Source organism: Electrona antarctica (assembly GCF_951216825.1).
Source record: "Electrona antarctica genome assembly, chromosome: 8".
In the NCBI taxonomy this organism is placed as follows: Eukaryota; Metazoa; Chordata; class Actinopteri; order Myctophiformes; family Myctophidae; genus Electrona; species Electrona antarctica.
The window spans coordinates 52525690-52541092 of NC_136789.1; the positions used below are offsets into that span (position 1 = coordinate 52525690).

Here is a 15403-nt window from a genome sequence, read left to right on the forward strand (position 1 = left end):
GAGCATTAATTGATGACTTTTTGTGTTTTTAGTGATGATAGTGTGTATAAAATACAATATAAATATATAAAAGGAGATCTTAAGTGAATTATGTTTTAAAGCAAGATCATGGTGTCATCACAAAGGTGACCATAACACCCATGACTTCACTTGCGATGAGCATCTGCTATTTTTTTTTTTAAATCGTGTGAAATTATTATCTTATGTTGTGCTATTTCAGAACATATTTTATCTTAAATAAGTGTAATTTTGTAGGCATATACACTATGGGAAAATAGTCCACATGTTTGAAGTAACAAACAAAACATATGCCATTTACACAGGAGTTGAAAACCTTTATAGTACTACAGTATAAACACTATATCTAAGTGAAATTTAAACATTTGCACAATGGCTGTAACACAATAGGCTACACATTTGATAAAACAAGATACTGCATACAGTTGGATATGTTTATTTCAAGATAAGTGCAGATAAAACAAGAATAGCTTCTCCAATACTGCCATCTATTGGTTAATATTGACCAAGACAGTCTGAAAGATTGAACTTTTGGAATGTGTTGTCTTAAGCTCTTATAGTCATCATGACACAAGGACACAATTGCAAATATGTTTTCTATGTAACACTGCCACATGTATGCACTGCACAAAGGGTCAGGGCATGCGCTATGCTAAAACACAGCTAACAGATCAGAGATGGATTCGGAAAGAAATTAATTAAGGACCATTCAAACATCTGACCTACAGCTTTGTCAAACTCTTTATGCTAGATTGCTAGTGTGCTGTTTGACACACACAGACACATGCACGTGTGAGCGCGCGCATACACAGTCACGCACACACAGTCACGCACACACATATTTAACAATGTATTCATGTCTACACAAAGGAGAGCATATAAGGACACAGATATTAAATGTATAGCCTTTAGTTAAGGTTACATTCACGCACGCACGCGCACGCACGCACGCACGCACGCACGCAACCGCACGCACGCACGCACGCACGCACGCACGCACGCAACCGCACACACGCACGGCACACACGCAGGCAAATTTGTAACCCACCTGAAAATGTACTTTCTGTTTAACAAGATAGGGAGACGGGGGGAGATCCCTGTAATTGAGTGAATTGACTGATTGATTGAATTGAGTGAATTGATTGATTGATTGAATTGAGTGTTTACTCTATCTGTCTCTATAGCAATGATCAGTATCAGAATATAGGTCAAAAGGTCAAACATTTAACATTGGTGAATTGAATACACAGGACCACAATAGAAGTCCTTATAGGGCTATTTGTGTTATCCTTTTAGCACCATTGTATATGTATTGTATAACCATTGTATAATCATACCACATTTGCAACAAAAAAAATTAAACTGTTTTGTACACTACAGAGCCAGTGCAGTGATGTTTTAGTTCTGATCCTGCTGAGGTGAAGACTATGTGTTCTCCTTTGCTGTTTCACCACCTGTGCTAAAGAATAGTTGTTAATGGTTGTGTGTGGATGCTCAATGATGAGTGTGTTCAAGGGTGGACTAGGCACTGGCCAGAGTTTCTGAATAATGACCGCTCTCAGGGTGCATGCTTGGACACCGCAGGATGAGTTGGAGTCGACCAATGATGGAGCTTGGTCGGGAAAGCTCCCCACCAATCGCTGCACGGTAGGATCTGCAGAGACGAAACGGAGGACGGGCGCGCGCACATGCAAAACACAGACACATAGCAGGCCCATAGAGGGTATGCGCGTGACATCGTCATCATACCCGGAAGTTATGCGGGAACGCCTACTGAGTGGCAAAAAGTACTTTTCTGGCCTTGACAGCCCATACATCCAAACAGAAAAGTCCTGTCTGATTGCATTAAACGACGTTAAACAACATTAACCTCACTTTGCCAAGTCACTTTGCCACTCGATTTCCCATTCTCTTTATGCATGTGCATAACCTCTATTCCAACATCCGTAACAGTGTGTGTGTCACATATCTAAGTCTGACGTCATATAGACCAGGGGTTCTCAACCCGTGGGTCGCGACCCCTCGGGGGGTCGCCAAATTAGTTTGGGGGGTCCCCAAATTATTTTCAAAAAAAAAAAAAAAAAAAAAAGATTTAGTTTTTGATTTATTTTTCACGATTTTTCAAAAATAGCAGACCTACAAGCTCGTGCTTAAAACACCAAAAGGGGTTCCCGCCCAAAATGGTTTAAGGTTATTGTAGCAGTCAATTTATATTGGGGGTCGGGAGGGGGCGGGGCGGGGGTCCCGAGACGTTGCCAAAGCATTTTCGGGGGTCCCCGGCCAAAAACGTTGAGAACCCCTGATATAGACTATCTTTGGGCATGGCTGACATTAGAACGCCACATATGGACATGACCCATAATGACATCATCGGAATAACGATATAAATTCGAGCCCATAGACATGTCGCCAATGTCCCAGCCGGTCTTGGCTTATAGGTTCAGATACAGATAACCAGTGAGCTTGAGAGAATCAACATGAGGTGGACGAAAACCCGTCTTTCCATTGCTGCGTCAGCTTCTTTCATCTTGCTCGTGGTGATGGGGATTTTGTTTCCACGTTGGCTGGTCGGCTCACGGGCACCGCCGCCGAGAGTCTCTTCGTACATCGTGGAGTATCCCCACGACTACCGCTTCATCGTGGACGAGCCAGGAACATGTCAACGGCGGAAGCCTTTCGCGGTTCTGATCGTACCGGTGCACCCTCGCAACAGGGCAGACCGCGACGTCATCCGCAGGACGTGGGGAAGCGAGACCCGGGGGCCCGTGTCGGGCCAAACGGTGAGCCTGCTCTTCCTGCTGGGAATGCCGACGGGAGAGGAGGCCGAGCGGGTCCAACGGGACGTGCTGGAGGAGAGCAGAGAGCACCGGGACCTGCTGCAGGCCGACTTTGTGGACGCCTACAGAAACCTGACGGTGAAGACCATGGTCATGATGGAGTGGCTGGACTCCCGCTGCCCCAACGCCTCCTACGCCATGAAGGTCGACTCGGACACGTTTGTCAACGTGTCCAACTTGGTCGACATGCTGCTGAAAGCTCCGAAGGTGAACTACTTGACCGGGTTGATACTTGATCCTCGGCCTGTAGATAGAGACCCAAACAGCAAGTTTTACTTACCTGTCGAGGTTTTCCCAGAGACTTTATACCCAACATATCCACAAGGATTGGGCTACATTTTGTCCTTAGACCTTCCTAGAAAGCTTGTGGAAGCTTCCAGACACGTTAAAGCGAGTTTCATTGAGGATGTGTATGTGGGGTCGTGTATGAGACACCTGGGTATTCCACACACCCGCCCACCACACAAGTCTCAGTTTGTGTTCGGGGTGCCTTACAGTCGCTGTGCTTACTCCAAGCTAATAGTCACCCTAACCGATCGAGATGTTGTTCACCGTATGAACTCGTGGGAAGACTTCAAAAGATCGGGTCCTTACTGCCCAGTGGTTCACAAACTGTGGTGCGTGCACCCCTTGTGGTGCGCGAGCGCCTTCTAGGGGGTGCGCGACATGAAAAGGCTAATGGTGGTGCTATGGTTTTATTTTAAATATATTAACATATTATGCCAATATATGGCAAGTATATGCAGAATATAGCCTATGCTGCATGCCATATTCAGGTTCATATATGTGCATTTATGTTGATAAATAGGACAATATGTCTCTATATAGCTTATTGGGGGCGTGCGTCAGCTAGGTCGGGAGGTAACAGGGGATGCATGGCCAAAAAGGTTTGGGAACCGCTGCGGGTGTGTATCCTATACATTTTATTCAGACACTGAAGTCAAATGGGAGAAAAGGAGAGCAAAGGGTCAATGCCTGGGCTGATTGGCAGCTGATTGACACTCATTCACTCACCAATTGCCTGACTAATCAGTATCAGTGCATTCACTCACCTGGAGTTCACCCAACACAGGAAGAGAGGAGGAAAGGAGAGGAATCCTCCACAAACCTCCATGAGAAACATCAGTGTGCATCCAAACAGGAGCAACCCCCAAGCCCCCTGTGAGGCTCTCCAACGTCGAGGCGCTTGGCCCTAGTGGTAAGAGCGGGGACTACCCGTGGAGTTATGACGAGGAAACCCCGTGCAGCTGGGGTTTAACATTGAGCGACTGTTTGCACTTCCGCATTTTGGACACCAAGGGCGCGTTCGGATATAGCGCACTGAGCGCACTGTGCGGTATTTCCGAACGCGCCCCTAATTTGGTGTCCAAATCGGAAAAAAATGCATAGCGGGGGACTATTAAGTAAAATGATATTTACAGGTGTTTAAAACAAGAAAAAAAGTATGTATATTTCACACCCTGCAAGACCCACCGTTGCAACATTACAACCATTTATATTTTAATTCATTAATTAATTGTCTCCACCAGGCCGAAGGCATGGGGAGAGAGTATGTTTTGCGCTCCGTCCGTGTGTGTGTGACTGTGTGTGTGACTGTGTGTGTGTGTGTGTGTGTGTGTGTGTGTGTGTGTGTGTGTGTGTGTGTGTGTGTGTGTGTCCGTCTGTGTACACCTAATCTCCGGCACCGTTAACCTGGTCGATGCCAAACTTTGCACACACATGTACTCCCTGGATGCCAACGATGAACCTCTGCCCCAAATTTTCCAGAACGGCCACGGTTATAGCGCCACCAGGAGGCCGACTTTTGTAAAACACATTTGTTGATATTACTCCTCCATATTTTGTCCAAAGAACCTGCAAATCGTTACACACTATCTCTATAGTCATGTGTTCAACACAGATCTGTCCGATATTTCATATTCCATCCTGATTGGCTAACATTGGCTTTCAAAGTTTACAGGATTGGCCCGTTTTGAACAAAAAGCCTTTCACAGACGTTCCTACTATAGGCTGAGGGATATATCCCACCCTTTTCACATTGGCCTGTTATGTGTGGGCCAATGTGTTTTGCAAAACACATTTTTGGAACAAAATGCCTCAAATCATCCAATTACCATCAAAGGCGTAAGAAGAAATGGCACCCTTTTCACATTGGCTTATTATAGCACCACCAGAAGGCCACAACCTGACCTGCCCTGGTGGAGACCTGTAGTAGTAAGGTTGAAATCTCTTTTTTGCAAGTATATCCAGGCTTTGAAGGGTTGATTTGCATTATACTTACGTACATTAGTTTTTTGTTTTTTTTCCCTTTACGGTTTTTCACTGTACTTACTTACTTACTTAGTAAAGAGTAAAAAGAAGAAAACCGTGTGGTCATTGTATGAGTGAAACCCAGTTAAAATCTCCTTATGGACGACTAGCTGTACCATCCCTTTCAAGCAGGGCAACTGCAAAATAAACTAAATAACTTGACGGTGAAAAACCGCGTCTGTAAGCTGGAACAGTGAGAACAGTGCCTGGAAAAAATACTACCTTGTAAAGTCGTGACAGCCCTAAAATAAGCCCTATTACCAGCCCTATAACGCAAACGGTATACTCCGCTATACCAAGCAAACATGTTTTGCCCCGAACAATCCTTGTTCAGGACCATAAAGTGTGACCCAATAACGTGCCCTTGGAAATGCATCTGTCAGTTGGATACATTTTATTCAGGAATTTAAGCTGTGCATAACATTGAACTGGACAAATTGCAATCTGGCACTGTCTGAGCCCGAGTGAATCCTCTTCAAACTCTCACTACATGCTAGATCTCATGATCAGACTGTTCTTGCATCAAAGTATCTACAGTAGACGTAATTGTATTTTGTTTACAGTCCTTACTTGATGTAGAGACCACAACTGTAAATAAATCCACAAATGGGAAGGTCTGTGTTTTATGTTCACTGATCTGGATTCTGGACACACCTTCCCTGGAGGCCCCATACATAACGCACGCACGCACGCACGCACGCACGCACACACGCACGCACGCACACACACACACACACACACACACACACACACACACAGACAGAACCTTAACAACCAGTCCTATTAAGCACTCATATTACATACAGTACATTTAGCTTACATACACAGTACAGACATGGGGCAGGGGTGGCCTGCATGGTTAGAAAAGCTAGTTTCGATTCCCTGCACGTAAATGAGACGTAGCTTGCGGAGTTAGTTTCATGCCATGCTCAAAGGCGCATACTATACTCAAGGGGTTAACATGCTGCATTACTATGTGGGTGTACAAGTGTGTGCAAGTCCCTCACGTCATTCGCCGATGCGGCAGTCAGCTGACCAATTGGGCGGGCTACTTAAGCTCACCAGTCTGCATGCTCTTCCTGCCTTCCTCTGCATATGGTCCCTGGTTGTATGTGATGTTTTTTCCCACCACCACCCCAGCACCACCGGTGGGCTCTGCTATTTATGTTCCCCATGGGGGGTTATTGTATATCTATCTCCCTGCTCTTAATGTTTTATGTTGTTGCTTAATCTTGCCGAGCAGGGAGAAATCCAGCAGAGCCGAACGCCAAGTCAAATATCATATGCACACTCATTACTCATTCTGTAATAAATATTGGTAAATCTATTCGTGAGTTGTCTGACTGAACCAGTAGAAAACTAGAAAAAGTGCCCTTCCGGGCACAGGTCTCCACCAGGAGGATAGGAGTGTGTGTGATGTTTGGCAAAATGTTTAGGAGGATGTTTTTTTTTATTTGTTTTTGCAATAATTGTCTTCATTTTGTTGAGGAAATGCAGAGCCAGATCACTCATAGCATCTCTAAGGATATAATTCTGGATGAGCAGGACATGTGCAGCATTTTGTACAAAACGGGCCACTCCTGAAAACTTTGGAAGGCAATCTTAGCCAATCAGTGTACAATCTGAGAAATCCAACAGACTCGTCTTGATCACATGACTACAGAGATCATGTGTACCGATTGCCATTTCTTCATACGCCTTTGATGGCAATTGGATGATTTGAGGCATTTTGTTCAAAAAATGTGTTTTGCAAAAATCAACCTGTTGGTGGCGCTATAACAGGCCAATGTGAAAAGGGTGGGATATATTCCTCAGCCTAGTAAGAAAATGTGTGAAAGATTTCACGTAAATTGCATGCTGCTTTCATGATTTGAGGCTTTTGTTCAAAACGGGGCATTCTTGCAAACTGTGAAAGCCAATTATAGCCAATTAGGACAGATCCAACTTGAGCACATGACCATAGAGATACTGTGTAACGATTTGTGAGATTTTTGGACAGAATCTGGAGGAGTAATATCAAAAAATATGTTTTACAAAAGTCGGCCTCCTGGTGGCGCTATAACAGGCCGTTCTGGAAAATGTGGGGCAGAGGTTCATCGTTGGCATCCAGGGAGTGTGTGTGCAAAGTTTGGCATCGACCGGGTTAACAGTGCCGGAGATTAGCTGGTAACGGACGGACGGAAGGACGGACGGACACACACACGGACGGACGGAGTGCAAAACATACTCTCTCCCCATGCCTTCGGCCTGGTGGAGACAACTAGAAATGCACTTTGTCGAGGTGCCAACTGCCGACCTCTACCAACTTACGATACGAACTCTACTATAACATATATATAGGCCTACCTACCTTGAAGCGTGCCTTAGTTATACGTCACCGTCAACACAACAGCCAATTATAACCACGCATACCATGCATAACACCTTTTACCCAGCCGACCACAGTACGTGCGCGCTCTGCTTGCGCAAGTAATAATGGGTGAAGTGAATGGCCACCACTTTACCTCTCTCCTATAACACAGCTAAAGTGCCCTTGAGCAAGACACTTGGGCCCCAACTGCTACTTGGCTATATATCAGTTTATAGCCCTCCAACATGTCCCATGCAGCAGTGTGTCACATACACTGCACTAATGTCAGGCTCACTGCATGTCAGCACCCCGGTCAAATTCTACTGCTGGGGGGGATCATATCACACTGTGGCATCCCAAGAACACACATACATATACATAACATAGTGGCGTGGCACGACCACAAATACACTTGGGAAACGTCTACTACAAATACACTTTGGAAACGTGCGTCGTGCACTATGCACTATGCACTATGCAAACAAGGGCGGTTCTCTGTTTTCTTGTGCGTCTGCCAAGTAACCTGGCATGCTGCCAGGTTGTACAGTAGTAACAAATTATTATGATATGATTATCCAAAGGAATGATAAGGCTCTGCGGCCGTGTTGCCATGTCTGCTTATTATAAGTCGGTAGGTGCGGGTTGTTGTATTGCTGTTTGAATCAAACGCTCTCAGACATTGTCAGCAGGACCCTGATCAGAAAATATTTTGCCAGGGGCCCCCCATACAAGATTTATTGTGTTAAACTTGTTCCACAAAATTGTAGCTCGTGTGGCCTATCTATAGTTGCTTCTTTTGGGCTTGTTTTCATAGACTTGGTTCCTTATTTCTCTCACATAATCTGGCAACGCTGCTCAAACTGTGACAGTTTTTGTAAGGTTGTTTATAATAGGTTACTGGCTACAGTAGGCTACAGTAGTAGTACAGTATAGTAGCCTACTACAGTACAGTATGATACAGTGAGCATGGCCTACACTAGTGAATGTGTAAGTAAAGAGTGAGTTGTGACTGAGTATTGATTGATTGATTGATTGATTGATTGATTGATTGATTGAAAATTGTGTTAACAGTTTGCAGACTGGGTATAGGCCTACAGTTCAAGGAAAGTACAGGTCAATACAAAATCTGCTAAGAGGATAAAACCAGAAAAAGACTTGTTTACATAACGGCCCTCCATTTTCAGGTGGACACATACCTTCCCTGGAGGCCACACACACACACACACACACACACACACACACACACACACACACACACACACACACACACACACACACACACACACACACACACACACACACACACACACACACACACACACACACACACACAGTAAGGCCTCAATCACACTATAGGCCTATCTTTGTGGCAGCGGTGGCCGAACGGATTGCGGAGCGGTCTTGATACCGGAAGGTCGCCAGTTCGAATCAGCGGTCCGACACGTTAAAATTACCACCGCTGAAGTGCCCTTGAACAAGGCATTGAACCACTACGATGAAATGTTCTATGAGCAGGGCCTGGCTGGAAACAAGTTCTTGAGCTTAGCCCAGATACCCTGGGTAAATATAGTAAACATTTCATTTCATTTCTCACAGCCCCCTTTCCACGCCCACTTCCGGTAGATAGTGGTGTCATTTAACATTTACACTTTTTTTCTCTGGAGAATCTAAGTACATTTCCTAATGTTAAAATGTCAAAGACCGATAATAATATGAAGAAAACACAATGGTATAACAACTCAAATAAGTAGAATAAACCGTACCTTTACAAAACGGTAGTTTGTGGCTTGTGAAAATACCTCTTTTAACATGGAAGCCTATGGACCGCAAAAAAAATAACACCACTAGCTCCAAAAGGGGGCGTGGAAAGGGGGCGGGGAAATGCTGTGAGATAGGCCTATTGGGACGGCTGTCTTGTCCGTGTTTAATCCCAAACATTTTTGTTTGATGCGGGGGAGGGGGGCACAACACAGCCATCAAACAAAAATGTTTTGTCAAACCATGTGACTTCCATTGGAAATGCATTGGGGGCGGCCATTAAACACGGACAAGACACAAGACAAAATGTTGTATGCATGTTGCAACAGTGTGAGTGAGGCCTAAGGTGGAGATGCACTGATGCAGGCAGCTCACGTCGACGTGACGTCATTCCATGTCAATGACAACAACACTGGAGCTGCTGCATGCATGCTGTCTGTGACAGTGTGACCTTCAACGATAGCCTGTAGTGCTCACTCACAACAGAAAATCAACCCATAGCGTGTTTCTGTTTAAATTAGAATAACTCAGAGTAATATAATAAGAGAGTGGCGACACTATAGCGTTGACTCCAATTGTAACTGCGGAAGTGCTCATTCTATCTCAATGGGATAGTTCCAGCCATAGGAGCAATGTTTGGAACTATAGCCCATAGGCACCCGCTTTGCGGCGAGATCAAAGCGTGTCGCTACACACTCGGGAATAACTATAGCACGTCCTATTAGTAAAAAGGTGTTTTTGGGTAGCCTAAGAGAAGATTCTCGTAGATATATTTGATCATGAATCGATAAACTATACATCTAACAATTAAGAGTTCTGGTGGTCTGGTCTGGTCCCTCCTTGAATGAAATGGTGGAGGATGTCCTATATTATATATGATATGAGTCACTGACTGCTGCACCATTCTCCGGGCTACATTCTGTCTGTTCAGGATTATCCTGTTGTGAACTTGTGATTGTGAAACAGTCTTTGGGTGTAACTAACTTCCCAAATCGTTCATTGAATTGCATATTCAAATGAGAAGTTATGACAACCCATGTTCTCTCTCATTCATGGTTGCTAAGGACTCACCTGATCTAGTACACACACGTCAAAATCCTCCTCATGTAGTAACTTTGCGCTCCCCTCCCCTCCCTGCGCACCGTAAATCGCCGATCTACAAGCTCACTATCCACGGGATCTACAGAGGGCGTGTGAGCTTGTAGATCCGCGATTTGTCGCCGCACGTGACCGGCGCACTGCGCAACCGAAAGTGCGTATTAAAATCCAGCTGTTACGCAATCTGCTATAAGGTCACACGTCACACACAGTAGTCACACACACCGACACCCCCATCTCCTCTCTCATCCTCACGTCACGTGGACCATCTCGGCCGGTGTGTGTGTGTGTGTGGGGGGGATTGTATCTCTGGACCAATGAGAATCCACGATCCCCCCCTCCCCTCCCCCCCCGCTGCCGTGATTCCCGTCTCTTATCGCGATCTCGGCCCCGGTCCGCCCTTGCTTTGCTTTTGACAAAACCCCTCCGCGGCGTCAGCATCGGCCATTTCGTCGGAGAGTGTGTGTGTCGTTCGGAAGGAAGAACAGCAGCCTAGGGCGAGAGAGAAGAGAGAAGAGAGAGGGCCAAGTGGGGGTTATTGAAGTAAAAACTGTTTTATCTGTTATCAAAGAAGCATCCTCTTAAGCAGCAACCATGAATGAGACAGCCGTCTCCTTCGCCAAGGACTTCTTGGCTGGAGGCATCTCCGCCGCCGTCTCCAAGACAGCCGTGGCTCCCATCGAGAGAGTCAAGCTTCTGCTTCAGGTGAGAGACCGGCAGAGAGAGCCTTACAGTCTATGAGAGAGAGAGATGCTATAGCTGTTAGCCTGCTAGCCAGCTGCTATAGCTTCCTGCATTCCACCCACCAGCAGGCAGACAGACAGACAGACAGACTGATGCTATATAGCCAGTGGTGGAAAGTACATTTACTCAAGTACTGCACCTTTTTTGAGTTATTTATTTAGACCTTCACTGGAGTGTATCTAGCAGGAAGAATGATACCCAAGTGTCAGTACTTTACTGCTCAGTGCTCCGCTACATCTCGGAGGCAAATATTACTATGTTATTACATGTAACAAGAGACGGACTATCTCTACACTACAGTACTTTTACTTAAGTAATAAATGAGAGTAATCTTTCCCACCACCACTGGTGCTGCTAGCTAAGCTAACGCGCTAATATCACATTAGTTCCTTTACTCTCCATTTACAGATGACACGCTTTTGTATTTTCCTCTTTACATCTTGAGGTCACTTGACCACTGTGTGTGTGTGTGTCGTGCTGTGGGGATGGAGCTGCAGGGCCGGTGCGGGGTGGGGAGATGAGCTGCAGGAATTCGAGGTCATCACTGGATGTGGAATGACCTACACGAGCTATGACAGCTATACTAGCTAGCCTTAGCAGCCAGCCAGCCTGTATGGCTTGTGTTAGCCGTGACAGTATGCTAAAGCGGCAACAGCCCAGCTAACAAAGGGCAAACCATCCATCCGCCGGTGACATTGGAGGAACACTGTGTACAACATGACATGAAGTGTTTTCTCATTTTTATTTGATTGTATTTGAAAATAACTAGATTTTTTTCTTGCTCGTTTGGGAGTTTTTTTTTCTTCTGTTGGAAAAGGCTGGTGGTGGCTAATTATAGAGAAGTATCCCGGGTGGATGCTTGATGAACCGCAGCCCCAGCGATGGTGACCTCCAGCCGGCTCGGTCGGTTCTGACATCCCCTCCCTGGTGCATGGTTCCCAACTTGCTTTTTCACCCAAAAAGCTTTTCCTACTAAAATGACATTTATCCGGTATCCAGTTTGCATTAACCTGATCTGTTAGTGTTGAGGGTAGCTAGCTCCCTCTCTTGTGTAGTGCAATGTTAAAGTCATGGAGGAGTCAATATGGCAAATTGAATTAAAGTGCTAATTGGGGATCCTGCTAGTGACTCCTGGGCCGGTGTCCAGTGGGCTGTCTTCCACGTGACCCCTCGCGGCGGCATCGGATCTCGGCCCGGTGCCAAGGTCACAACAAGGAGAGCACCTGCGGGAGGAGACTGGCGGCTTGTTGAATGTTGTGTCCTCCACTCCAGCCATCATCCTTTCTAACCGTTGTGCTTGTGTTTGTCGTCGACAGGTCCAGCATGCCAGCAAGCAGATCACAGCAGATATGCAGTACAAGGGGATCATGGACTGCATCGTCCGTATCCCCAAGGAGCAGGGCTTCCTCTCCTTCTGGAGGGGCAACCTCGCCAACGTCATCAGATACTTCCCCACTCAGGCCCTCAACTTCGCCTTCAAGGACAAGTACAAGAAGATCTTCCTGGACGGCGTGGACAAGCGCGCCCAGTTCTGGCGGTACTTCGCCGGGAACCTGGCGTCCGGCGGCGCCGCCGGAGCCACGTCGCTGTGCTTCGTCTACCCGCTCGACTTTGCCCGAACCCGTCTGGCCGCCGACGTCGGCAAGCCCGGCGCCGGGAGGGAGTTCAAAGGCCTGGGCGACTGCCTGGTGAAGATCTTCAGGTCTGACGGCCTCAAGGGGCTCTACCAGGGCTTCAGCGTGTCCGTGCAGGGCATCATCATCTACAGGGCCGCCTACTTTGGCATCTACGACACAGCCAAGGGTATGATATATCAATTGACGGATTGGCATAGTTTTTCCCCCACGTGCACATAGCTGTTTCTGTCTGTAGCCGTTTTGCTTGTCTTGTAAGCACTTTGACCCTATATACGGGGTCCCCCCAGGGCTCTGTAAGCACTTTGACCCTATATACGGGGTCCCCCCAGTGCTCTGTAAGCACTTTGACCCTATATACGGGGTCCCCCCAGGGCTCTGTAAGCACTTTGACCCTATATACGGGGTCCCCCCAGTGCTCTGTAAGCACTTTGACCCTATATACGGGGTCCCCCCAGGGCTCTGTAAGCCCTTTGACCCTATATACGGGGTCCCCCCAGGGCTCTGTAAGCACTTTGACCCTATATACGGGGTCCCCCCAGGGCTCTGTAAGCACTTTGACCCTATATACGGGGTCCCCCCAGGGCTCTGTAAGCCCTTTGACCCTATATACGGGGTCCCCCCAGGGCTCTGTAAGCACTTTGACCCTATATACGGGGTCCCCCCAGGGCTCTGTAAGCCCTTTGACCCTATATACGGGGTCCCCCCAGGGCTCTGCGTTAGGAACGCTACCTTTCTTCCATCTACATCACATCTTGCAATTACAGTTCAGGCCTTTTAGCAGGTGCTCTTTTTTCCACAGCGACTTACAAGTGCAAGATGGGGGATAAGCAGAGGAAACATAGTCAATAAACGTGTACAGTACAAAGATATCTTTGCCGAAAATGGCGCAAAGTTGTTGAGCTTGTAGATCAGCCTATATTTTCTCTCAACGTTAGCCTGTTAAGAGTCTACGACATGCCCCAGTACAGAGATAGAGTCACGCTAGAGTTCAAGTTGTTAACCCATTTTGGGGCGGGAACCCCTTTTGGTGTTAGCATTATGTTATGCTTTAGCTATTGAAAAATAGCAGATCTACAAGCTCATAGCGCGCCACCGAGTGGCGCACTACGAGCTTGTAGGTCTGCTATTTTTGAAAAATCGAAGAACGACTGACATAGCTTTTTCAGAAAACTGTCAGTATGTAGAAGACATTTTTTAGAATCTGATCTCAGGTCAAAATGGATTAATGCACGCTAGTCACGATGAATCTTTTTGCACCTCGTTTCCTCATGTGTGTGTGTCTGACTGAACGGCACCGTGTCCTCTGCCAACAGGTATGCTCCCAGATTCCAAAAAAGGTAGTTTCTTCATCAGCTGGGGCATCGCCCAGACTGTGACCGCCGTGGCCGGCCTCACCTCCTACCCCTTCGACACTGTCCGTAGACGCATGATGATGCAGTCTGGCCGCAAAACAGGTGAGCTTTCTCTCTCTCTTTCTCTCTCTCTCTCTTTCTCTCTCTCTCTCTCTCTCTCTCTCTGCATGCATCATTCACAGCTGTTCAGAATGAGGAAGATGTGCTTTAATTTTCGTTTATTTTTTTTACTATAGATCAGTGGTTCTCGAACGTTTTAATCTCAAAGTCTCCATAACGCTAGAGTTTACACCTGTGAGTTACAGTCCAGTGAGGGACGAGGGTGGGTTTTTAGAACCCACTCAAGGGTACCATGAGGTTCCCTGGATCCCACTTTGAGAACCACTGCTATAGATTATAGTTTTGCGTGATTCAAAAGAAAGAAATTGTGTCTTCTTGGCAGAAGATTTTTTTTTTTTTAAAAGCAGGGTTTGTTTTATTTTTCATTTGCGTGACTTTTATGACAATTTTTCTTTTTACCCCCCCCCCCCCCCCCCCCCCCAGCCGACATTATGTACACCGGCACCATGGACTGCTGGCGGAAGATCGCAAAGGACGAGGGAGGCAAGGCCTTCTTCAAGGGAGCGCTGTCCAACGTTTTCCGAGGCGCGGGCGGCGCCTTCGTACTGGTGCTGTACGACGAGCTGAAGAAACTCCTCTAAATTCCTTTTATTGTTTTTTGTAAACATCATCACTGTCCAAGATCTGGCTAAATGTAACATAACTTTCCATTTCTAAGAACTCTGCATTTCTGCCTTATTTATGGGAACAAAACTTATTAGCGGTTTCACCACTAGTTGTCGGCAAAATGGCTGTACGATGTTACACCTTTTATCCATTTTAAACGTTCCACACTCTCCTTACCAATGTCATTCCTGTTAAAAGAAAAAAAAAAGGAAAAAAGAAAACTCTGATACCTCCCTTCTGTCATTCAGTAGGTTTGTATGGTAACTTGAATAAATTTATTCTGGGGAACAACCTAATTCACTGGTGGTGTCCATACTGTAGCTGTGTACAGTAGTACCGTGATGATAGCCCTCCCGAGACGCGCACAGCGTGGGGGCGAGGAAATGAGCACTCATTGGATAACAACATGGATTACACGCCACTTACCTGCTATATTTACTCGTGCTTATCTCCTGCTTAGCCTTTTTCATGACTTGACTTTGATAGCCAACACTTGTGCAGGAGGCTTACCATAGTACAGTATGTAGTCGTCTTCTAGCTAGATTAAAACCGATTCTTTTGCTTGACCTCATT

The 15403-nt window shown here is 46.3% G+C and overlaps 2 protein-coding genes across 2 annotated transcripts; both read left to right on the top strand.

Moving 5' to 3' along the window:
• Positions 1-2558: 2558 nt before the first annotated feature.
• Positions 2559-4051, top strand: LOC306928844 (beta-1,3-galactosyltransferase 2-like; the record flags this gene model as incomplete). Its single annotated transcript, XM_079509116.1, has 2 exons — positions 2559-3418; positions 3889-4051. 2 exons carry the CDS (start codon positions 2559-2561, stop codon positions 4049-4051), a joined length of 1023 nt encoding a protein of 340 aa, XP_079365242.1.
• Positions 4052-10793: 6742 nt separating this feature from the next.
• Positions 10794-15126, top strand: LOC306928616 (ADP/ATP translocase 2-like). The gene is made up of 4 exons (XM_079508858.1): positions 10794-11076; positions 12432-12918; positions 14066-14206; positions 14648-15126. Exons 1-4 carry the CDS (start codon positions 10966-10968, stop codon positions 14803-14805), a joined length of 897 nt encoding a protein of 298 aa, XP_079364984.1. The 5' UTR covers positions 10794-10965; the 3' UTR covers positions 14806-15126.
• Positions 15127-15403: the final 277 nt, after the last annotated feature.